Consider the following 26,966-nt stretch of genomic DNA (forward strand, 5'->3'; position numbering starts at 1 on the left):
CAACAAATTGTATAATGGAAATAAAACCTAATTATAGGATATTTATTAAAAGTTATGATTAATTTTGTAGGTATGAAATATTAGAAGTATAGTGATAAAAAAACTCTATAAAACATTTTTATCTTAAAAATTCTATTCAAAAACCCCTTATTTAGCATCATATGTGTCACAATAATACCTATTTGTCGCCTACGTGGCTCAACACTTGTCGAAAAACAGGAAAGCCAAGTGTTGTCGTCTCTTAACCTGGCTGCGAGACTGACTTTATTTATTAGTGCACAAACTCTTATATGTGGCTGGCCACACGGTGTGGCCAACCTTAATAAGGGTTACTTCGTTAGTGTTACTGGGGTTACTTGGTCAGTGTTACAGGGGTTACTTGGTTTATATTACAGGGGTTAATTCGCAGTGTTATGAGGGTTACTTGGTCAGTATGATAGAGGTTACTTGATCAGCATTATAGGGATTACTTTGTTCTTTTACAACTAGTCACACACAAGACTAGATGTTGTGATATGATAGGTCATTTACATTGCTTGGAACATTACTTTTTTTTCTTTTTTTTTTTTTTTTTTTTTTTTTTGAAACCGCTAGGAACATTATTATTGGTAAAACAATCTCTAATAAGGTATGTGACAAGATCATCCAATTTATCCCAAGGAAAAAAGGTTGGACAATCTGGCAAGGAGTTTTAATGAGCTTATGGGCTCATTAGAAAAAAAAAACCTTAACTTTATCAATGTAAGGAGAAGAGCCCAGCTTGTGAACATCCTCTTGAAGATAGATTTACTATTAGGACTATGGATTTCAACTAATTTATACGTCATTCAGATTTGAAATTACATCAAAATAAAGTAACCAAACGGATAAGCAAAACCCTTAAATTATCTTAAACAATTTACATTGAATGGTCAGAGTTTTCAGCTTAGTAATTATTTTGCCATTCAATCGGTTACATTATAATTGAGTAAACCTAAATTAACAAGAAATCACATAAAACATATCTAACAATTAAATCTTTTACAGAATTGAGACCATCACATTCCTTCGTATGTGTCCTGCCAAAGATTCATCTATTGGCAGCATGAGAGCCTCCCTCATGTCACCATTAAGAAGCAATTAATTCTCTGGAGGAGGCATAGAATTAGACAATTGTCCGGATCGATGCAAGCTTCGCAAGAGTATCATGAACATCAGCATATCAATTTCCCTGATGCTGCCATCTATACGTATAAGTTCCGAGGAGCTCATTGTCATCAAAATATATATCACAAAGGTAATAAGTTGTACTACTCATCTTTCACCTGTGACATAACTGGAACCCCTTTGCCTGTAAAACTACAGCACTGCAATCTCAATTCATCACCTACCTTAAAGTCCCTCTCGTCGTTTGCCTGCAGACAAATATGAAATTGTTAGAAGAATAAGTTTTATGCAGAACTCCAATCTCAAAGGAATATTCTTCCTCTATATTCATTAGATTCATCACTTTCTAAATATAAAAATTTTAATCTCTATCCTACCACATGGACCCTCTTTATTTTTTCTCTCTAACTCTCTCCACTCCAAAAAATGCCTAATAGTCCGCAATTATGAAAATGATACATCTAAATAAAAACGGAGGAAGTAAGTTGATTCACTTCACTCATAAAGTAACAATTAAATATTACAACAAGACCATTGCATTGCACTTGGCTTCTGGAGAAAGGCAATTTGCACACTATTCAGCTTCTCTATAATAAGCAATTTAAGCAACTAACCACTTTTCTTACCCCATTAAACAAAGGGGAAAAAAGGTGATGAATTTTGGTAGCATTGGTAGATGCAAGAAATTTTTTTTTATTTTATTTTTTTAATTTCAAAACAGTGCGATAGCTGGAAGGACACAGAATGGTATAAGATCACAGAACAAATTTAATGTCACAGCAACAAAAAGATCATGCTCCTTTCAACTGGAACTAATGGTGAGGCAATCTGGGTACATACTTGGGGTATCAATCACCTTTTAATGGTATTACTGATTTACCTGGTTGCATATTACACATACACTAGCATAAGATGTCCATTTACAACTTTGGCAACTATTAAAATATCATGTATAACTGTACCATCGAAAGGTATTATTTACTTGACAGCATTATGATACCAAATTGTTACCTCATTTAAGTTGCTCAAACTGGGTCATTACCACCAGTTGACCTCAAATAATTTATGCAAAGTTTACATTTTGTTGTGCAAAATGAAGCATCAAGAGTTCATATATAAGTTGGAATGTTGAGTATTTCAGATTGAGGTGATATTAGAAATGTTCTAGAATTTGCATCAATTAATCAAACCAAATACAGAAAGCAGTATGCAACCCAAAGTACTTTCCTTCCTTCTACACATCTAGTGTGACCCCAAGTCTATAATATGAGGCAAGATTCTTTCCATACACCTCAAAGAAATTTATTTCAAATGTTCCAAGAGATGAGACCGTGAAAGAAAACAAAAAACTCAGTAGTATCTAAGTTACTGTGACAAGCCTCTGCTGCAAAAACACTATAGCCATTTCTTTTATTTTAAATAATGGCCATCTAAGTGAAGCATTTATCTTGGTATAGAGGGACCATTACCTTCTAGACTGAACTGGCAGGAACGGCAATAAGAAACATAATTACACGTTAACATGAGATGGAAACCATTTTAACAGCTTCCTCAATATTCCAGTCAGTGACAGAATACAGCAAAGATATTTAAAATCTGAAGAAGGGCAGTGTCCTCATTGATCTCCTACCTTAAAGGGGTATTTGAGAGAGGGAGGGGAAGGGAGCATATTAAATGTAATGGTGACTACAGATTCTAAAAAGTTAACAAGAATGACAACAAAATGTAGCACACAGATCACAGGTGTACAGAGTCTGCAAAAGCCATTAAAATAGGCAACCAACTTTGAGCATCCATGCATACAGTTTCTTAATGAATAGCTTGCTTAAAATTCTTGGATGATAAATCAATAATTTAAATCATATTAGAGATAAGTGATACTTCGTAAAAGATCTCCTAACACATAAAAATTTTCAAGTTGACATGGAGGCCTGAGAATACAAAACTCCTATAACAGAGTCAATTCAGAAAAGGATGAGATGTAAAAAGGAAACATACCTCATAACGATACATTCCTTTAAGTCCGCCCCCCAAATCGAGGACTAACCCCCGTGTACGAATTTGATATACTTTAGCTGTGACTACTGTGCCAAGTTTCAGGTCTTTTGCACAAATACCAGATCCCACTTCCGACTTCTTATCTTTACACACTTTATTCAGACTAGCAGATTTTGCTCCACCAGAGTCATTGACACTTTGATCTAGAGTTAGTTGATCAGAGGAAGCAAAAGTGCGGAGAGTCCTATTTTGACTTAAAGTAGCTAACTTTTCTTCCTCTTCATCACACTCTGCAGCACTTCGAATAAAAAAGGAACTATCTGAAACAGCAGAGGTTGCGACTTCAGCAGCTGCATATTTAGTTACAACTGGGTCCTTTTTACCACTATTCTTCTCTTGACCATTAGTTTTATCTCCAATTGATGCCCATACTTGAGATGCACCTTTTTTTGTTCCAGCAAATCCTTTATCAGCAGAAGAACTCTTATTCGCTTTAAGGGATAGTTTAATATTACCACGAACATCCTGCTCTATACACATCAAAGAAAGCTGCTGACCAATAGACACTACATCTGAAACTCGAGAGACCTGATGGGAAAAACAGACACGGGAAGTTAAAAACATTTAGCTGATTCAGTTGACCTGCTTGAACTGTAGACTCCAAAAACTAAACTAAAAACAAAATTTGGTCAAGGTCACTTGATTTGACAGCTCAAAACAAACGAAACCTGAAAATCAATCTTCTACAAGAGAATAAAACCACCGCCAAACTGATCAACACAGTATCAAGGGTTGTCAATGATCTCAGATATATGAGACTTATAGTGCAAAGGCATGGTATAAATCTATTGCTTTAGATTTGAGATGGATGCATTTCGTTTTGATGTTCTTATTTCCCAATTCTCCTATGATTACTACATAGAATCCACCTTCATGTTGTTGAAATTAAGCAAATTTCAATTTAGAGGCCTAGAGGGTCCTGTAAAATGGTTGAAAGAAATTATGTGCTAAAGCAGGGGATTACTAATTATTCACATGCTGCTGATGCAAGATTTGCTGAATTTGATATCTCTTGACTTGTCATTGGGTGTTTAACTTTAATAGATAGGAACAAATGAAACACAAAAAATAAAATAGACAAAAGGCAATTTTATGACTTTGTTTGCTATTTCTTTCAATTTGTGTGCCACTATTATGTAAACTTCAGAAATATAGTAAAGCAAGATGTTGATGTTCTGTTCAAAAATTTGAGCATGAGAATATTAAGCTCTGTAAAAAGAGCGTAAACTACTTGGACCTTAGATTCTTTTTTGGATGCCGTCCATAACATTCATAAGGCCACAGAAATACTAATTAAGGGCAAAATTGTGAGGGAAAATATGAGCTGGAACATGTCAGGAAGAGCAAAAGGTCTCTTCAATTTGAAAGAAGTTTCATCGTTATTAAGGAAGGTGATTCTTACAAAGACAAAAGCTAGATTACTTTATTAAGTAAATTTGCTCACAATAACTGCCAACGAAGATACAGAAAGGTCAGTAGGTTAGTGTTGGCAGAAGCATGACACCAGTATTAGCAAGCATATTTTAACCTGGAAAATGTGAAACTCTTATTTTCATAATGTTGCTTCAGATTGTCAGAAGCTAGATTCTAGGAAAGTAGTTTCCTTTGATATCAATCCAATTAGATGGCTACTATGCGGATAAGAACAAAAAATTTCAAGCATGGCTTCATAGGACAAATTTACAGTAACCCACTAATGGATTTTGGTTGGCTTAGCAGCAAGAGATGGTGAATCAAAAATCAAAATTCTAAGAGGAGACGAATTCCATCCCAACAGTGATGATGACAAAGGAAAAAGTAACCGCATTCATAGAGTCCAATGAGGAGCAGTGTTATGTCACTAGAGTAATGTTCGGAATGGATTTTTGATTGGAGACTTTAGCAACTCCATGAAGTTAATTCCAATGGACAGATTCTTAGAGTAGACTAGTATTTCAATTTCCACCGTCTTCCAGTGGGAGCATCGTTGCCACCCAATAACACAATGAGAAGAGATAAAGGGATGCTTCAGCGTAAGTTCCAACCTTGCATGAGCAGTGGTAGCTTACACAACTCAGAGCAGTGGCAAATTACCAGCGGCTGTTTATCAAGATGTCATAAGACAATTTGTTTATGGATTACGCAATGACATTAAGGTGGAGGTAAGGCTATTAAGAGCCAACCAGCTAGACTCGGTGATGGATTTGGCATGCAAGGTGAAAGATAAGCTTCGTTTGGGCTAGCAAAGAGAGTTTAGTGGCCAGGCCCAAATTGAAACAAGAATAATGCTGCTTCTTATACCACTTTTGATTGTTATAACTCAATAAGAAATTGAACAATGATTTCACCCCGCCTGCTAAATAAAAACTTTAAACAAAAAGCCCGCTAAAGTCCTAATCTACTCCAGTCAGTATCAAACTTTAGTACTCCCAATAGTGTTGTGAGTAATTTCTTTACTGCAACGGTTGCTGTTGGCAAGCGGAGTGGGGTAGCCACGGTGGGATAACCGATCAGTTATATAAGAAGGTTAATTTAGGAGAAAACACACAACAAAACTAATAAATAAATAAAGGAAAAAAGAGGAGAAGAAAAAAAAAAAAGAAAAAGAAGAGGAAAGGGTTGTTTTGAAATGTAAATCATAAATGGGGCAAAAAAGAGTTGGGAGTATTATGTTAATTTATGAACGGTATATGGTCTAAAATAAATATATAATTCCTTGAATTACCACAACACCATTAAGATAATTCCATTCCTCTCCAAACAAATGCTCAACAGCATTTTCCTCCAAAGCAACATAATCTCTTTCCTTACCAAACCCCACAAGCTAAATCATCATTAGCCAATCTGCTAAATTTGGGCCCAAAGCCAAGGCCACTTTATGCATTATAAGAATGTTCTCTGAAGAAATAAAACCACTTACAATGATAGGGACAGGGATAAGGAGTTGTAGGATAAAAATGATGATTTCCCTTTATTGGTATAGCTTAGGAATTAGATTGGGATAAGTTACAGAACTACTTTACCCTTAACCTTCTCCTATCCCCTCCTCTTTCCCTATTTATTACGGGTAAAAAGTCTTTTACTAACTCATCTTTATCCCCATCCCTTATAAACCACCCCCCCCCCCCCCTATAAGTAGCTTGCTTATCCTTATCCTCATTTCACTAAACAAACAAAAGAATTCTCAGATCCTTTTCCTTCTTATCCCTATCTCTCTTCTCTTATCCCTCCAAAAATACTGTGAAGGAAAACAGGTGAACAAGACTCACTGTTAACTTAGCAAAGCAAGTTGTGACCTACTTTTCGGAGCATATCATTGGTATTGATCCTGCACAAAGTTAGTGTCTTAAACAAAAACTTCCACCTTAAGAGAGATCTTAGCCATTAATACAAACTTTGTAGGTGGAAAGGCATAGCGTTTTTGGAGACTAGCAATAACCAATCAGCAGTTGCAGTCCCTATGCTATTTGTTTTGTATTCTTTGTCTTTTGTTAATTTGCTCTCTAAAAAAGAGGGGAAAGAAAAACACTCAAGAACCACCAAAACATACTCTGATGAGTACAACACACACACACAGACACGCACATATGATTTTTGCACTAATAAACCATTATAAGCTATTTGCTTTATTACCTAAAGCAGTTTGAGAAAAGAAAAAAAAAATCAAATAAATTACCAAGATACAAGTCATGACTACAATAGAAAATCAACAAAACTACAATGGAAAAAAAAAATAAAAAAATTTAACATTGAAAAAGTGACAACCATTTCAATATTCCTTTCAAGTTCAAGAGGAATAAGTTCATGCTCTCATAGCCTTTTCTTTTTTTTTTTTCCATCCTTTTTACTTCTTTTTTTGGGTTGTGGGATTAAATGGGATATAAGTTGTAAGTTTGAATTAAAGATATCACAAGAATCTCACTTACAGGTTCATGAGACAGCTCAGACTTGTGCAGAAGACCTTGCTGACCTCCATTAAACTCCACAAAAGCACCATACTCTTTGATTGACGTTACAATACCTTTATAGACCTTTCCAACTTCAATATCACGACCTATGATAAATTCAATCTGAAAATATAGAATTAGTATTCCTATAACTCAACAAATCATAAGAATATTTGTATTGGTGTACAATGGAACTACAAGCAACTCAATGAACTGAACAATTAGGGTTTAAAAATAATTATAATTATAAACAGAGGAGCCTAGATGGGGCACCTTCTCCTGTGCTTTTTCCATTATAGAGTGATTTTTAGCAATTATAGTAAGTGTTCCATCACCAACGGAAATCCGTGCACCTGACAAGAAAATTGATGTAGCAAATATTAGCACTTGTTAAAGAGAATTACAGGCAGTAGATTGTGTTATTAGTTTTCCAATCTCAATAACCTTATATTTGAAGTTTTAATATAGATAACCTACAGAACACTTTTTTTTTTTTTTTGGCTTTACACAATTCCTGTTCTTACATATTTGGATCAATAATGCTCATACTGAAATTTGCTGATCCACAGTTAAATTTTCGAAAACTAGGTCCAACAAAATAAACCGTATTAGAGTTTAAATAAACCTGTTTCTTCTTCAATCCTTTTTTTCAGGGCACCTAAAGGTCCAACCAATCGGCGAATAGAGTCATTGTGGTACTTCAAGGTAGCTGCAGCAAGGAAAGTAACTAGAATTAGTAAAGGTGCATCACAACGGTGACAGTGTAGTGCGGATGTCATCAATAATTACCTAATCGAGGGGAGTTTCTATCATCTTCAGTACGAGGTGCATTAATTGCACGCTCCATATGATCAAGAATCTGGAGACGGCCTCTAAAAGCAGGGTCCAAGCTTTCACATATTATATCCAACGGAATTCCAGCTGGTTTTATGTCTAACTGAATTGCTGTTATTCCATTACGTGTCCCGGATATCTTGAAGTCCATATCTCCGAGATGATCTTCCAGCCCCTGAAAAATTTGATCAATGAAAGCATTACGCTATGATAGTCTGGCCAATCACAAAAATAAAAAACTGAAGAGTGTGTGATTTAGCTCGGACGGGCAAAGGGTGCCTTAGAAAAAAAGTTGCGTTGAAGTAGCTAATGAGCTATAAAACATATATCTGGCAGCTCCCGCAGTAATAGTAGTTAAATAACAGACAATAGATGAGAAAAAAGAACTATCTATCTCGGTGATGCTAATTCAAATCTTCACATTTATATATGAAATCAAATGAAACAACAGAAGTTTCTACACTTATCTTTGTTATAAGAAGCTTCCAATTCTGCATGTAAGGACTCAATCAAACCACAATTATAGGCTCAAAAGACTAGAGCTCATTGTGACATGACCACTTCTTAAAAAGTTCATGAGATACATTGAATGACAAAAGGTAAAGTGATGCATTTGTGAGTACAAAATTTCCTACTATAGTTCACCTATAACAGCAGCCCAAGTTTATTACAGTAATGATACAATCAATAGTAAAGTGAAGGCATAAATAAGATTAGTGGCTAAAATGAATGCTTAGAATGAGACCAAGGCACAAGAGCATCAATTTTTACTTCTTTCCCATAACACTTTAAATTAAAATCCTACATGATGCTCGATTATTTGCATATAAGGACTCAATCAAAATTCTATTGAAGGCTCAAAATACTAGAGCTCATCGTGGCATGACCACATCTTAAAAAGTTCATGAGCAACAGTTAATGGTTAAAAGTTGAGTGATGCACTTGTGTGCAACAAATTTCCTACTATAGTTCACGTATAACAGCAGCCCAAATTTATTATAGTAATGATTCAATCAATAGTAGAGTGAAGGCATAATTAAAATTAGTGGCTAAAATGAGAGCTTAGAATGAGACCAAGGCACAAGAGCATCAATTTTCTAATTCATTCCAATAATAATTTTCCACAAAGGGGATATTCAATCAATCAATCAAAGCCTAAATCCCATAAGTGGGGTCAGCTACATGAACCAAAAGTGATAATTCTGTGTAGTCATCGACATAAATCTAAAGGTTGATATTGTTTCTTAGAATTCCACTGCAGAAGAAATCCACGTGAGAGAAATTTTAAGTAAAAATAGTTTGTTTTTTTAGTTGAAGTTGGGTGCTTCCTTAAAATTCATAAGCAAAAGGATATAATAAGGGACTCTTCTACCATTTTGACTATATTCCCTTCTTCCCCTTTTGTTTGCTCTATAGAATTAAGGTCATTTTCTTTTTTATTTTTGGTTAGGAAGAAATTTATGGAAGAGAAAAGTTTTGGGACCAAGTATAGTGGTTGTGAAGATAAAAGTGTGGTCCCCTAACCTTGGTTGGAAGAAATTTATGGTAGAGAAAATTTTTGGGACCAAGGATAGTGGTTGTGAAGATAAAAGTGTGGTCCCCTAACCAAAAATATTATGGGGCAATTTAAAAAGGATAGACTAAAAAGGAAATTGGGGCGAATGTTAAGGGCCAAAGGGAGTATATCTATGCTCACTTACAAAAATCCTTCTCTGCATCATCTAGTCTTTTAGTTGCCTACATTTGGAAATCTAAGCTATAAAAAAATGTTCATTAGCCCTTTATGTGGGCAACATATTATGTTGGCGACAAATTAGGAGTTGTTTCATATTGCTAGAATGACTAGAGTCTTCTAGCACTCTAAGTTACTGCATATCTTTAGAATTTGGAATCTCGATTATTTTCTCCTTCCATCTAAATCACATATGTAGGTTTCCTGTATAAGTTAGGAAGAATGAAATGAGAAAATAAAAATTAAAGATAAGGATGTTTAGCTTAATTTGGATTGAGGTTAAAAAGAAACATTGGCACCTTTTAATAATGCTCTGCCTAATTTTCTAGGACCTTTAAAAGATGATATGCGTGATGATAACCCCACCCCCCCCCCCCCCCCCCCCGAAGAACTTTCTTTATAGGATCATATTTACAAGTATAGCAATAATGAATGAGGGCTTCTTCCACAATCTTTACCTCAATTAACTTTATAAGTCCCACAAATATCAGGCATTATTAGAAGAATGATGATAAGTAAGTGTCTCACCAAAATGTCAGTCAGAATGCGATAATCCGTTATCATGCCAGTAATTGGGTCAACCTCACTAACAAGGCCTACAGATACACCTGCTACATGTTCTCTCACAGGAATTCCAGCATCCATCAGAGCCATGCTACCTACCAGAAAAAACGGAGTAAGCGAAGGGAGGAGAACGGAATTTAAGTAGAACTACAAATGCATCAATAATAACCCATGAAAATTCATAGAGCACTCACATAGAAAAGTTGTCCTTATATCATTCAGAAAAAGAGGGGTGGGAGGGGGGGGAGGATGGCATCATTGGCAAATCCATGATTTTGAGGGAAAGAGGTGCATATTTTTATAGAAAAATTGTAAACTTAATAATGTCTTGCACATAAATAATTAGTTTAGTGTTACAACAGAACAGTGGTGGATCCGAAAAAAAATTCCTAATGGGTTCAGGGTCCTAAAGAACGTACTCCTTCCATGTTTTAATAATTGTTACACTTTGATCGGTACATAGTTTTAGGCAATTTAATTGACTTAAATAAAATAAGAGGTAAGTGGGGTAGTTGGAGTATTAAAAAATTATAAAAGAAAGATAGTGAGGTTAATAATTTATTGAAAAGTAATGAATGTGAGAAGAAATAAATAATAAAATAAAAAAAAATAAAAAGTAGTGGGTTAGGTGGGGACCATGAAAGGAGAAAGGTGTAATATTAAAATATAGTTTTTTGCCAATAAAGGAAATGTAACACTTATTAAAACACGGCCGCATTTGGTAATTATAACACTTATCAAAACACGGAGGGAGTATAATAAAATCCAATAGTACAATTTAAAATATAAATTACAAATCATGATTCGGGTGTGCACATATTTAAAAAAAAAAAAAAAAAATCCCCCAATTGAGACGAGTCATCATGTTTGAAAGCTATTTATTATATCATCATCCTTAACTAGAAATAAAAAATTCTCAGTGCATATGACTAAATATCATTCCATAGTTGATCACTCATCTTGTTGAACAATTTGTTTTTTACTTCTTTACATAAGTCATTGAGGAGAATACTCTTCATGTTTCAAAACTAATTAACACTAATTTTACATCAAACCCTAACTCATAGCCTCTTGACAACATGTAAAATTGTAAATTATTATTCTAATTCAACCCTAACATCTGAAATAAAAAAATTGCTTGAATTGATTAGGAAAAATTGCTCCCATTAATCTGAACTTTGCCCCGTCCGCCCAAATTAATCCCTACTTTGGATTATTCCCCATCACTCCCGACTTTAGGGGGTATTAATTTCTATTACACCCAACCAGTCATCCAACCTAATATTACAGGTTACCACAAACCACCCATGCTCAGCCCCTGAAAACACCACACCCCCACCCCCACCCCGGCGGAAAATCGGCCCCATCCCCGAAAACCCCTCCCTCGCTGCCGGAAACCGCCGCCTAGCCACCCCTTCCCTTCCCCCACCCCCGAAAACCCCTCCTCCACCCCTTCCCTTCCCCCACCCCTGAAAACCCCTCCCCCTACCCAACCATAGTTCCCCAAATCCCGAGCAAGGAGGCCACGAAATTAGCCACGAAGGGATTAAAACCAACCATTCAGCCCGAAATTCGGCCGATTTCGGCTGTTTTCGGCCAATTCTGTGGCCGTTTTCAGGGAGAAATAGGGGTGCGTTTCTGGTGGTCGTTTTCGGGCGTTTCTGGGGTGCTTCCGGCGTCGAGGTGGGCCAGGGGTTCCGGCGTCGAGGTTAGGGCTGGGAGAAGCTAAGGGGAGGTGGCGGTGGTGGAAGAGGAGGGTTGTTTGGGTTTTTTTTTTTGTTTTTTTTTCTCTATTTTTTTTCAACCAATTACATATTGACACGTGTGCAAAAAAGACTAATTCACAAATGTTTACCTAATTGACTGGTTGCAAGTCATTTGGGTGCAATAAAAATTAATACCCCCTAAAGTTGGGAGTGATGGGGAATAATCCAAAGTAGGGATTAATATGGGCAAACGAGGCAAAGTTCAGATTAATGGGAGCAATTTTTCCAATTGATTATAGACAACAAAAATCACTTCAAATAAAAGTGAGGTAGTCAATGCCTAATGCTTTGGTTTGTTTGGGAAATAGGTACCGGTATTGGGAGTCCTTTTGGGCTAGTAAAAGTCAAAAGGAAGGAAAAAAAAAAAAAGGAGTGGGGGGGGGGGGGGGGGGGAGGGGCATATTCGATTCCATGACCACATGTATTAAGTGAGACTCCCTTACTGCTGGCAGTGACGTTTACTGAAACATAGTGCTTTGTTTCATATAACCCATTATCAAAACTGGTATGTATACATAACCGATTAGTTATTTTTCGATCTAGTATCATATAACCCACTGAGATCATCATTGTTTATAACTATAAACTTTATTGTATTTTAATTTAAGTAACTTTTAGCATTGCCTACCAAACTGACAAACATAATAACAAATTAGATTTTTTTTTCCACCAGGTTCACCCTTTGGGCTAATCCGGATTCGGGGATTAGTTGTGGGTGGTTAGGTTCCAGTCCCCTCCCAATTGTTGTTGCGGGGGATCGAACACGGGTCCTTCCTACCAAGTGTAGTTCCAATCGCTACTACACCAACAACTAATAGGTTAACATAATATCAAATTAGATGATTAAAGTAATAAATTTATACTTGTGTAAATTATAAATTCTCTCTTAAAAAGATAGTTTATCCTAAATTTTTGCTTGGCGCAAAAAAAGACAAAATTCTAATTGTTGTAAAGGTAAGTTATGTAATTTAATAGAGTGAAAAATGAGAATAATTAGTGAAAAAACATTAAAAAAAAAAAAAAGATAATTATTAAAAGTGCAATTAATAAGTAAGCAATTCAAAAGAAAGTTATCACTTGGGGTGTTAATAAACCAATTCGTTCTCTAGTCTAGTAGACCACATTTGTATCTTATTTGAAATTATGTATATAACCCTCTAAATTGACTAACTTTCTTCAATATCCTTGGAAGAACTTAATATTACAAAGCGTGTGGCAAAGTTCCTGGAGAAAACCATCTTCTATCGTTATGGGGTCCCCCATGAGACAATCAGTGACCAAGGAACCCATTAACAAGCAGAATGCGAAGACGCTTACCGGCAAAATACAAGATTCAACACCACAAGTCCTCTCCATAAAGGCCACAAATGAATGGGGCGGTGGAGGCGACAAATAAGAACATCAAGACAATTGTCTGAAAGATGAGCAAGCATTACAGGCAACAAGGTAGGTTAAAACTTTGCCGGATTAACCCATTTCTTTCTTACATTTTCGAGCGATAGAAAACCCTAGTGGGGATAGGCCTTATGAGGGTAAAGAGCATTTCTCTATACTCAATTTCGCTTCGGAGGTTAGACTACTTGAGCAATAAGGCCTTCTTGCACCTACCCTGCGACTAGTCTACTACTCGCTTACCGGGAGTTATTTAACATAAGGCTATCAAAAATGCATTTAATGATTATTCTCCCACAATAAAGTGCTCATATTCCATTTTAGGTGTCCCAAAAAACCGTACTCATTTGAAACCTTACCAATCTATCATATAAGTTCGGACAAATTTACCCTTGTAAAAACTTGTCCTACCTTTTTGTACCCGAAAGTGCCATATTTGTACCATTTCACCTAATTCCCATTCATTCAAATTTCAAACCATCACTTTCTCTCTCATTAAATGCAAAAGTACTAGAAGATTTACTTACCGTTAATTACAAATAAAGGAATCTCACTTTTCCTTAATATTCGTACTATGTGATAAACAAGCACTTAATTATGGGACGGAGGGAGTAGCTTTCTTTAATAAACAAAACTTCCATATTACTATACGGATATTTTTATAAATAGAGAAACAAAAATATTCCTTCAGCAGTCTTTGGTCTGATTTTAGACTGGTGATCAAACCTTGTTGATTACTGAAAAAGGTATGAAGTATGAACAAAGGGAAAATATTAAACAACCAAAGACTTTGGGTTTGAACATAGGAGGTTGGGACTCACTGCAAACATGTACAAGGCTGAAGCGTGTTTAACACTCTAAAATATTGACTTATAGGTATGGGAGCCGAAAATGAAATATCAAAAAGACAACTAAGTGGGCTCGGGGGTGCCAGACTCCACCAGCCACCTTATAGCTCCTTCCATGGGGGTGGAGACGTATAAAAATAAATAAAAAATTAAAATAAAAATAAAAAACCTTTCAAATATGTACGAGAATAAAAAAGAGATCAAATGATGCAGTATAAAGCATTTAACTTAGATGTACAAGATATAAGACAAAGTTAGAGACCAAATAGTCACTCCCTCCATTCCATAATAATATTGACACACTTTACTTTTTTTCAATATCCATACATTAACTTTGGCAATGGTTTTTTATTAATGTATTATAATTATAATAAAAAATTAAAAATTAAAATCATTATGTACATGTTAAATTAGATAATTATATAAACTTTCATTATATCAACTTTTTTGTAATTTTATTAATCTTTAATAATTGATATTTAGGGTCAAGCTAGTGCATTGGCAAGTGTCTTATTTTGACTGTCAATTATAATGGAACGGATGGAATATTATTATGAAAAGTTAGACAGAACGGAACTGATGCAAATAATGTATGAGAAATACCTCCACAAACACTTGCCATTGAGGTGGAGCCATCAGAAGCCATGACTTCTGAATTTACACGCACTGTATAAGGAAAATCATGTTCTGGAGGCAATACAGCAAGAAGAGCTTTCTCAGCAAGTGTTCCTACATCACAACAAATTATATTTTAAAACCATCAATTGTGTGAGACATTGGAAGAATTGGCCTTTAAGCATAGCATTTAGAATAAATAAAGATTCAATAAATTTTTAACACATAAACAGAAGATTAAGAAAATCATAAGTAACTCATAAACAACAATGTCTCCCACAATGTCATCAATTTTACGACACAAACATAAAATAAAACATTAAAGGAAAAAGCCAAGATTTTAAACCCATATTAACCTCATTCATAGAGCTTCCTGAAGCAGCAAGAAAGATCTACATAATCAACTATGTCTGTCGAACAAAACAACCGTACTTTGCCTTTCAGTAAATAAACTAAGCCTCCAATCAGCATTTATGCACGGCACATGTAAGCTATATACGATCCAGATACCACACAGCTTGCAAATTTAATGTTCTGGGTTATTGCAATTGGTTGATAGAAGACAAAATGATACATATATGGGGCTGAAATGGCTATGCCTAGTTGCCTATGCTAGAGTATTTCTCTACTCTCCTTACATCTCACTAATGCATTTGGATGCCACAATCTAAAGGTTTTAAAATGTCCAACTTTGACCTTTCACATCTTAGATACCCACCATAAATCTTTTATGTTTATGAAAATGCATAGGACAACAAAAACAACCTACATCACTACACATTGTAATGCTTACATAGAAAACTAGCACATGACATCAATTAGTCAATGACTTAGGCGTTAGTCTCTTCACCTTACATTAGGATCTTGTCATGTGATCAAATATCAGTAATTGTGTATTAGTCAAAATTATTAATATAAAATATCTATAAAAAAAAATACGCAATAAGATAAATCTAACACCTTATTTGATATTGGTTTTCCACATGTATGTGTATATATAATGTAAAAGTTCAGTCATACTGCAAATCAGATGAGAATCTATATTATTTTCAAAACTCAAAAGAACAACATGTGATTGACATGTGTCAGCTCTTCCTTAATATGAGGTGGCGACACATGAGCAATGACATTGCATAAATATTGTTTAAAAAATTGTTGGGTTAATTAAAGGTTTGATCCGTACACTTTAATTTTTATGAATGTTCAACACAATAAGAAATAATTTGCAAGCCATATATTAACTAAAAAAAGTCAATAATTAAAAAAATAATAAAAAAACATAAGGAATAAAAAATTATTACGGAGTATACCTTATTCACAATCAATTCTAATTTTCTTCATATAATCCCACTCATTTAATCTCTTTAAATTTTTTTCATTTCACATTAAATTACATTCATTTCTCTTCAAATCCAATTCATTTCACTATATATTGTATTCTTTTATCTTTCAAATTCATTCATTTCTCTTTAATTTACATTCATTCACTTTTTATTTGAGTTATCAATAATTCACTTTAGTTTGTAACCAAAATTGCATGTAATTAAACCCACAAAGATTTCGAATTATAGTTTTCAATTAGCCATCTATCCCTATGTAACTTTACTAAACTCTTCATCTCCGACGGCTTGCTATTTTTCCTTATACAACTTTATCATCACTTACTTTTTTTACCCTTTCATATCTAATTGCCTTTGGGAACTTGGCCTTCACAATGATGTATTTTATTTTGGTTTTTATCTATTTTTTCTTATGGTGCATTACAGTTCACTAATCATTGTGAATTGTCAATCAATCAATCAAAGCCTTAATCCCATAAGTGGGGTCTGCTAACATGAACCAAATTTGATTATTCCGTGTAGTCATCAACATATAAATCTTGCTCCTCCATCCCATACGATTCAATACTTCATCCTCATGCAAATCCATATAATTCATATCCTTCCGAACTCCTTCCAACCAAATCTTTTCGGTCTCCCTCTGGCCTTCACAATGATGTATTTATTTTGGTTTTTATATAATTTTTCTTATGGTGTAAGAAAAAATATACTAGATAAATATATAAAAACCAAAATAAAATACATCATTGTGAAGGCCAAGTCGAGAGAGAGATCGAAAATGACTTGGTGAAACAAAATTGGTAAGTTGCATGATTTTGTATTCAATTATTTAAAATGGTTTGATTATGGCTTATTGTTTTGCATGATAATCTGAATTTTTATTCATGAAAAACATTTGATTGCATGCCATTATCTCTTTTGGTAAAACTAGAGAAATTTTTAGGAAAATCTTTAATGTACAATTAACCGTGTTATTAATTGGTTAAATTACAAAAGATAAGCAAACAACTGTAGGAAGAAAACATAGACGCAAAAAGAAGCTAAGTAAGCAACTTGATCAAGATGAAGCCCCTCCAAATACTAAAATGAAAAGGACAGACAACAAATGGTAACAAAGTTGAAGTGTAAGAAAACTCTTCACATATTATCTACACAACAATCACAAATAAATAATGACTTAACAATTAATGTATTTCACTTGTATTGCTCCCTACAGGGACAAAAGAGTAGTGAGGAACTAAACTACAAAGGGGAGAAAACTATGAATTTCGTTCAAGAAAAAAGATAGAAATGTCATCTAAATTATGTTACAAAGTCAAAGTCTTCAAAAGATTCAACAATTACTTTTAAAGTGAATGTTTTATGCGGGACAATCTAAAAAAAACCTTTAATAATTTACGGTAATTCAATGACCTTCAAATTTGTTACAAGGAAACAATCTAAGCTCCATCTTTCAAATGCAAAAAAATAAAACCCCCAACTCAAATTAAGAATTCGGGGTAACGCCCACACCACACACTAGTTATGGGATCAAACAAAACATTAATAAATTCATATTAGATCACCTACTATGTGAAGGTAGCAAAGCCTTTAGAATAAGGCTTACACTTAATACTCTATATTTTAAAATAACAAACAAAAATAAAAGAAAAAATTTCCACACATTATTTCGTTTTTCTCTTATAGAGTACAAGGTCCAAAAAAGCCACTATAATAATAAAATTATTCTTTCAATGAAGTAGTTTAAGCATTCCTGAAGCACGATGTTCCACTTTCCCTATTGTACTTGAGTGTAAAACATAAGATCATTCTAGTAAAGCATTTGCCTCGATACTGATTTCACATACATACCCACTATAAACCCCTTACCCCAACCCACCCCAATCCACGATGAAAGGAATAATGTTGTATTTTGGAAAAGGCTAGATATTATTATCATAAACTCAAAAGTGCAAGGAATTAAAAAATATATGTATAAATCAAAAAATAAAATAATCAACAGGATATATTTGTTCTAAGTCCTTTATCTGAGTTAATATTTTATGTAATTCACCAAATATAAACCTTTAATAATGAAAACTAGCATAATAGTAAGTATGCATAGAATCCATGATTCAATCCACTTCAATATAATCTTTATTTATTATGTTATCTTATAAGTTATATGTATTTTGTTTGCAATAATTAACATATAATAAGATATAGCTTAATGTTTAAGTTATAATGTTTGACCTTGACATTAAGAGTTTAATTATTGTACAATCATGTAACTACTTTTTTATTTTATTTTTTTTTTTTTTTTTAATGATTACATGGAACGATAAACAAAATAGGAGGGTTGAAAGAGTGTCACGTGCTGTATGGATATGCTTTGAGTTGTACACATTGCATGTAATTTATTATTGTGTAGCTTTGCACTTGTATAAGGAGCTTAGTAAAAGTCATTCTAGGGTTGATATGGACACATTTCACCATATTGATAACCATCACCTTGAATTCACCATAAGTCAGATGCAAGGCTTTTAGTGGGGTCCCTTGACCCCACTTGAATGTAAAAAAAAAAAATATATCTCATCATATTAATTTTTTTTTATAAAAATTGCTTACATTTTTAATTAAATGACCCCATTAAAATTTATCGTTACATACTATGCCTAGATCCACCACTGCCATGGGTTAGATCAATTGAAGCCATCCCTTTAGGATACAAAGGAAAACAACCCGATTTATTTATTTTTTTTCTATTGTTCATCACTTTGATAATTTCAATCTAGGAACAAGGTTTTTGAGTTTTTCTTGAAACTCTTTAATGAGACTTACTTCTTTGATGTTTATTCAAGAAGTCAATATTCATCACTTTTCAATACAAATTTAAGCATAAATATCTTCAAAAGTGTATTAAATTCCCTAAAATAAAATTGGTTAATATTTTGAAACACATTGACAATATGAATATGTATTCCCCAATTAAGGGAGTATTAGATTCTATTTGCATTAAAATCTTATAGATTCTGAACAAATCTAACTTAAAGTAATAGAGGGATCACTATCTAGATCTACTATACTTGACACTTTAGACTCCAAATGATGCAAATATGAGAAGACCTGGAATTTAACTTAAAGTAATAAAGAAATTAATATTTTATTTTCTATTATTAGTTGATTATTAACTCCGCCAAACCCACTGCTAGTCCCAATATAAAGGAGGAGGGTTATGGTAGGCTAGTGACAGCCAGTGTAAAAAAATTCCGTCACATCACGTGACATGAGCCACAATGATTGAGGTAGTACTAGGATGGGTGACCTCCTAGGAAGTCCTCGTATTGATTCATGTAGCAGACCCCTCTTATGGGATCAAGGCATTCACGCAAGCAAGCATTATTAGTTGATTATTATTTGATAGAACTTCATAATTTTTAGGAGTTAGGAATAATACTATATAAGGAAACAATTGTAATTGTTATATTAGAGTTTATGAGGAGTTAATTCTCCTTTGTGGCATTAATCATTTAATTATGTTTTAGGTGTAATACATTAACTCTTTATTCAAGAATGAGCTAGTTATTTACTGTGTTCCCATTTAAGAATGATATAAGGGATTCAAGATCCAAGGAGTTTCTTTAAGTTGTGTGATTTGATTATTAGTTACTTTATTTTTGTGGTCAAATTCTATCATCCAAAAGATTCTTGAAATTTTTAGAACTTCATAAACAAAATGACTCATATGGTCCATTAAAATAAAGTCATCCACAACCACCATATGAATTGTAAGATAGCTTTAAATTATGTTGATATACACATAAGCTATTTCTCTATAAATCAAATACCAAGGACTCATTGACCTTGGTTAACCACATATACACAAAGAAAAGTTCACATATCTATGTTATTTGCCCAATTTATAATAGATCCAACCCCACAAATAATTGACTCCACCCACCTTAAAAATTAGACTTGTTTTTTCTCTTTCGTTAGCCTTCATATATTCACAATGCAATAAATATTCTCTCCCTCTCTCCTTTTTCTTTAGTTTGTGTCATTACAAGTGGAAGTACCAATCGCAAACATAGACATTATTTATCCTTTGCTTTGTTGCAATAGTAAAAATAATGTTTCTAGGTTTATATTTCAAATGTAGATATTAATAAATGGGCTTCAAAATTATTAATATGACACGAAGTTATCAGATTAGTAAAAACGTAAATGACCAGAACCCCCTCCAACAAATTATGTGGTTTGCAAAAACAAAAATTTAAGTAAATAAAAATATATTAAGATTTTGCCATCTAGTGATTTATTTTTCTTCATATATTAGCTCATCCCTTCATATAACACTTAATTAAAGTGAATTCTAATTTATTTTTTCTATGCCTTCTTCTAATTTAGACTTCAAATCTCAAACTGTGCAGACTGATATGCACTTCATTATTCTTGTACTTTCTCTAACACTGTCTTGCTTGCAGGTTTCTTAAGTGGATGCTCTCTGGTTTAATGTCTTCTAAGTTTTCTTTCTGCTATACAATCTTGTTATGTGCTTCTAGTGTGCACTTGCCTGTTTCCATAGTAAACCACTGGCCCTAGGCTAGCAAAAACGCTATAGTCACATGTCATTCTCTAGAGTTCAAAGGGTCAGAAGAAAATTCAAACAAGGCACAATCAGACATGATATTACTACCATACCATGCCCAACTTCTCGCCTATTAAGGCCAGCTCGTTTCCCCACTTCATTGATTGAAAATGGAGGAAAACTATAATGAAGCATGAACCGTTTACTTGAAGGGCCCACTACAGATTCCAAGCGTTGTGCATCACCAGGTGCCCCAAGAGTAACAGTACATAGTACCTGAAGTTTAACAAAGCAAGTGACATGAATAGAGCTTCAAAGCATCCCATATAAGTCTTTTTGTCCTGTTTCTAAAGATATTATACGAATTAATACATGTACTGTATCATGGCAAGTGACATGAATAGAACTTCAAAGCATCCCATTTCAAATTTTTTGTCCCGCTTCCAATGAAAATATATAGATAGATACACTAACCTGAGTATCTCCACGTGAGAAGAGGGAAGATCCATGCAAAGCAGGCAAGTTACCAGATTCACAGTAAACTGGCCTCACTTCGTCAAGGCGCCGTCCATCAACTCTCGCACCTTCTTTAAGAATTCTTCTTCGAACAATCTGGCAAGACATCATTCTAACTATTACTCCCAACATTCACACATGTATGGAATTAATGTTCCATGAGCACAAAAGGTGGAAGATAAAGGGAAAGACAAAAGATTAGCGCTGGAAAAATATATAGTTACTGATATGGTAAATGCACTCCTAATGTTGAGTCAGCATCTTTCAACTGTAATTAAGAAGATTTGACAATGGGTTGCCTACATTAGAGGATTCAAGGAGTATTTCTCTGTAGACCACATTCAGAAGAAAGTCAACAAATCAAGTGAGAAAAGGGCGCTGAGACTGGTCTCAAGCTCATCCTTGACCTTGAGTTATGAGCAAAATAAAAGAAAGTAATCCAAATTCATGACTTTGAAAATTGCAGAAATAGTGGTTGTAAGCTAACTGCACCAAGAAAAATACTTCAAGACTTAGATTTACAACCAAAACAAAAACCCCAAAAAAAAAGGCTACTTACCAGTATGCCTTACAAGAATTTAACTCAGTAAAGAATGCCATGCAGAATATAATAAGACAAACAAACTACCTGCTTCCTCACAGTATCTACTGCCTTGGATAATCCTTGTATGCTTTCTTCATCACATTCTTCTTCAAGGGATTTCTTTACATCTTGGGTGATTTGGTCTAAAGCTTCACCTCTTTCAAACTACGCATAAAAATTATAAAAAAGAAGATGGATCAATTTTCTACTTCTATAAAACACTGAATGAAACCAAGAATCTGACATTCACTAGAAAACATTTACAAAAGTAATAAGTTTACCTTGCCATAAGTAGGATCAGAAAAAATAGCTTCAATACGTGATTCTGACAACTTCCTAATCTTTTCCATTGTAGTTTCTGGCATCATAGATAATCTGTATTCCTTCTTCTGTTTGCCAGCTTTAGAAGCCAAGCGGATTTGAGGCTCAAGATACTTAACAGCCTGCAGAATTTAAGCCAAGGTTCACCAATAGTCTCTTGATTATCCATACAATATAAAAGAATGCTAATCTGAAACTGACCTCAGGATGCGCAAGCCTCAGGCCAGCCTTTAAATCTTTTTCAGAAATTTCGCAAGCTTGCACATCTATCATCAAGGTTTTATCCTTTGTGCAGGCATACACCAAGTTAAGATCACTCGAGCTCAGCTGCAGAACATTGACATCAAGGCAATAGAGTTAACAATTCTAAACATTGTAAGTGCACCAAGGCACTCAGCAACAAAGCTCGATTATATACTCTCTTAGGAGCCCAAGCACAGTGTTTCTAATGCAAGGCAAGGTTCCCTTGAGGTTGATGAATCACAAGAAACATGCCAATATATGCACATTGCACAAAGAAAACCAATGGTGAAGGCAAATGGAGAGGCAAAGCTTCACAGTCCAAGTGCGTTGACAGTGGATCGTGAGAATGGTGAATTCTATCACAATTCACAAAGGAAGAAGACTTTGATAACTATGGGAAAAAAATTTCACCAATGTGTTACCCAGTTACACAATTTGCATCACATTACTATATATTTATATATTTATAGAAATCTTTGTATGCATGTCACCTTGACAAGGCACATGCCCTTGACTTAACCTTAGACTAACACTTCAAGACCCAAAGTGCCTTGATGCACCTGAAGCCTTTTACAACATTAATTTCAACTCAAATAACTAAAGTATTTCACAGCAAGGCCACCACAATATTTGTTCCTCACAGAGACTCAAATGTTTTTATCAAAATAAATTATTTACTAGAGAACCATCATAGGAGGTACAATTTCAATAAAGATTTACTTATACATACATCTATGATGCTGGTCAATCTCCCACGATTATTAGTTTTGGACATGTCAACCATTAGAATACATATTCCAGGTAGCCAAGCCATTTAATATACAAATTCCTAGGTTTCAACATTAAGTAAGCTTGCAAGTTGTTCATATAAAGTAGTGTCTTGGATTTGTTTTTAAGCATATTCCAAGGTCTGATGTCCATTTTAATTACGTGAGTCAGATAGGAAAGAACAAGAAACAACAATATATCAAATTAAAGACTTCAAAAATGAACTCCATAGAATATATGATCTCTACCATTGCACACAAAGGTATTCCTTCCCAGAATAAATATCTGTATTCAACACATATACACCAGTCACCCACAACCCAAGTTATTTCAGCATAGAAATCTTACACGAATTTGATAGCTATAGGCATAGCAAAAATCATGTGCAAATTGACATATAAAACCAACATATAGCTATTCTACTTCAATGTCATATGATGGTTCACTCATAGGTGATTGCAAAAACTCCTTGACAGAGCAAAGCTCAAATACTATAAGCAAATCAAACAACTCCATTCCAAGATGACAAAAAGAGAGATCATGTCAACTTTTTCCAAGAAGTAATCAGATTTGAGGGCAAACTTATGTGACACTTGCATATATTTCCTTCATGTTCACTTTTACTTGGAGATTAAAAAAGAAGAAGGTGGCAAGTTGGGCTGACCTAGCCGTTTGTTTAGTAGATCCTAGTTAGATCATAATTATTTCAGAGTTGGTTTATATGTTTTTACTACCCTTTTTAGGGTAGGTATATCATGTTTTAAGCACGTTTGAGTTTCTTATCATTTTTCAGAATTATTTTGTAAACTTTGTTTTCAACCTTTTTTTTGTTTTGAGCTTTCTTAGGCAATAAGGAGTCATAATAAGTGTGACTTAATAACCAACGTAATGGTAGGACAATCATTAACAATTACTCCCTCCGTCCCTTTATTACATGCCTATTTCTCATTTTGCACGGGAATTAAGAAAGTTAAAGATTCCTTAAAACTAATAATTGGGCATATAAATATGCATGTGGGGTTAGAGAGAGATAGAGAGAAAGAAAAAGTGGTTGGGAATTAGGAGAGAGAAAGTATTGGGATTTGATGTTAAAGTACAAAAAAGAAAAAGAAAAAGGGTGACAAATCATCAAAAAGAGAATAATATTGTAAAAAAGTACAACCTATAAATTGAAACAGGCACGTAATTTTGGTCACCCCAAAAAGGAATACAGGCATATAATAAAGGGACGGAGGGAGTAGTGAATATGCGTTTATTCAGCTTATAAGCTTTTCGAATTCGGAACCTTAAAATTCCCTATTAATCAATGTGTTTACAACCAGACATATCCCTACCTTATAAAAAGTATAAGATTACTCTTATTTATAGTGTTATTCCATTTATACGCTTTAAAATGTGTATTTACATATATATCCTCATTAATATGTACAAGTTTTTTTTAATGAATAGTGTTTGGACAAATATACCATCTAAAATGTTCATTTACTTATTTGCCCTCATTAATGATAAATATTTTTTTTCTAACTCTTAATAATAGTGTGTGGACATTTATACACTTAAACATATTTGCTTATATATTTTCTCTCATTATGCTCCTAATAACTAAATTTGTGATGTAAGGCCAAACCAAAAATGATTCTAGATATGGCTAGCTATGGCGCTGCCCTAGTAAAACTTAAATTAGGCATGTGGAGCATAATTTTAGCAAAGTTAATTTGTTTAGCACGGGAAGCAAAAATATCTACCTAAAATACCCTCTTAAATCATGAGTTAGGTGATTGAAGTCTTACAAATCAAAATTTTGAACCCTTAGGCTAAACACTAGAGTGAAATTTGTTGAAGCCTAAGCTGAAGGATTTTAGAACCAAACCATAAACCAGCTAATTAGAGAATCCTAATATGCCAATTAGAAGTATAGTATAGAAGGTTAATTAAAGTATTTCATTCCATGTAGATGTTAGAAGGCCTAATTCAGATAATATGGGCTCCCAGTTCCCTTGAAATTAAGTGAAGGCTTAGATTAGAAAAGACAATTTACAATCCATCCAAGAATATTCGAATATATTGGACATTCAACTAGTGTGCCACTCACAAAAAGTATTTTCCATTGTGTAAGTAAAAGAGTAGTAAAAGTCAATACACATTATCAATATACACCATATACAGAGATAAAGGAAGGATTGGAAAGCTTCAGAATCATCTTCAAATGTAATCTTAGTGTGTGTGTATATATGGTGCAAAACATACTTAACATCCTTATAGATCTATGCTAACAAAACTTACAATAGATACATCAAAAAGATCTGAATTTCTTACCTCATCCATGGTAGGATTAATTATAAATTGACCATTAATCCTCCCAATACGAATCATTCCAATAGGACCACCCCAAGGTATATCTGATAACATAAGGGCAGCAGATGTTGCGTTAGCTGCCATCACATCAGGGTCTTGTTCCCCATCAGAGGAGAGAACACTTGACATTACCTACGGAGAAGAGAATTGAAGGGCAGTGGAAATATTATTGCTCATCATACAAGGAGGTGGCTGGAAGATTATGTAAAACATAACTTTAACAACCCATTTGGTAGGCCGCAATTAAGGGAGTTTATATGTAATTATTTGTCAGACATTACCTCTGGCATACCTCATAAACACTATCATGGTTGATATAAATATGGAATCATATTATGATGCTCCATATAACATATAATTTCAATAGCATTGCCATCGTACATTTACACCTAACATACGTACAATAGCCTAATAAATGAAAATAAATCATACCTGAACCTCATGGTAGAAACCATGAGGAAACAATGGCCTAATAGGTCTATCAATTAAACGACCACACAAAAGTTCGCGCTCTTTCGGAGCACCCTCCCTCCGCATAAATGTGTTCGGAATCACGCCTTGCGCATACTGCTTTTCCTGGTAATCAACCTTAAGGAAACAAAATAAACAATTATTTTCTTTTTTTTTTTTTTTTTTCAATCAAATAAGCAAATAATTAGTTTCAATTTGCAGTTATTTCGATATTCAATAATAATCAGACAAAAGGGACAGGCACCTACAGTGAGAGGTAAAAAATCACGAGCAGAATCCCCTTTAGCAGAAGCAACAGTAGAGAGGACTTTGGTCTCATTGATAGCCATGACAACAGCGCCATTAGCAAAGCGAGCAATTTTACCAGTTTCGAAGGACGTTAAGCGATTTCCAACCTCGAATTCCTCCTTGAAACTTTCAAGGCACTTCGTCCCAAGTCTCAAAGGAGAATTTCCGCAGCAAAATGTGCGTAATTTGAATCTTCGTCGAGTGAGTAACAATGGAAGAGAAGTAAGGAGAGGATTCAAGACTTTGGTCGCCATGGAATTGGAGGCTTTACAGCTTGGAGGGAACTGACTTCAATGAATAACGGTTTGACAGAGGAGGGTTTAGGGTTTAAGTTTTTTTTTTTTTTTTTTTTGTTAATTATTTTATTTTAAAAAAAAAAAGAAAAGGTACATATTGCTAATGGTTCGAAAACCTATCCCATGAAAAGACCAAAAGCCTTGTCAATCAATCATTAATCAATCAATTAGGCCAGAAGTAATGCCACCTAGCTCTGACGGCTAAGGATCTGCCGCTGCGTGAGAGGCGCAGTATCCCGCATACAAATCTTCAAGAACTTCCCTCCCTTTCTCGGGGGTAACACACTTCAGTAGAGGCTTCAAGAAACCTGCTTTGAAGAGTTCTGCATTTCTCATC

The 26,966-nt window shown here is 34.3% G+C and overlaps 1 protein-coding gene across 1 annotated transcript; it reads right to left on the reverse strand.

The window, feature by feature from the left end:
• Positions 1 to 758: 758 nt before the first annotated feature.
• Positions 759 to 26,644, reverse strand: LOC145579146 (polyribonucleotide nucleotidyltransferase 2, mitochondrial-like). The gene is made up of 16 exons (XM_081636412.1): positions 26,294 to 26,644; positions 26,007 to 26,162; positions 25,536 to 25,706; positions 22,410 to 22,535; positions 22,169 to 22,330; positions 21,933 to 22,052; positions 21,263 to 21,400; positions 20,902 to 21,064; positions 14,870 to 14,995; positions 10,225 to 10,355; positions 7,920 to 8,139; positions 7,756 to 7,839; positions 7,404 to 7,483; positions 7,110 to 7,253; positions 3,145 to 3,732; positions 759 to 1,394 (listed from the first exon to the last, which is right to left on the reverse strand). Exons 1-16 carry the CDS (start codon positions 26,585 to 26,587, stop codon positions 1,290 to 1,292), a joined length of 2,808 nt encoding a protein of 935 aa, XP_081492538.1. The 5' UTR covers positions 26,588 to 26,644; the 3' UTR covers positions 759 to 1,289.
• Positions 26,645 to 26,966: the final 322 nt, after the last annotated feature.

The sequence above is a fragment of the Chenopodium album genome, chromosome 14 (genome assembly GCF_948465745.1).
Source record: "Chenopodium album chromosome 14, dcCheAlbu1.1, whole genome shotgun sequence".
Taxonomy (NCBI): Eukaryota; Viridiplantae; Streptophyta; class Magnoliopsida; order Caryophyllales; family Amaranthaceae; genus Chenopodium; species Chenopodium album.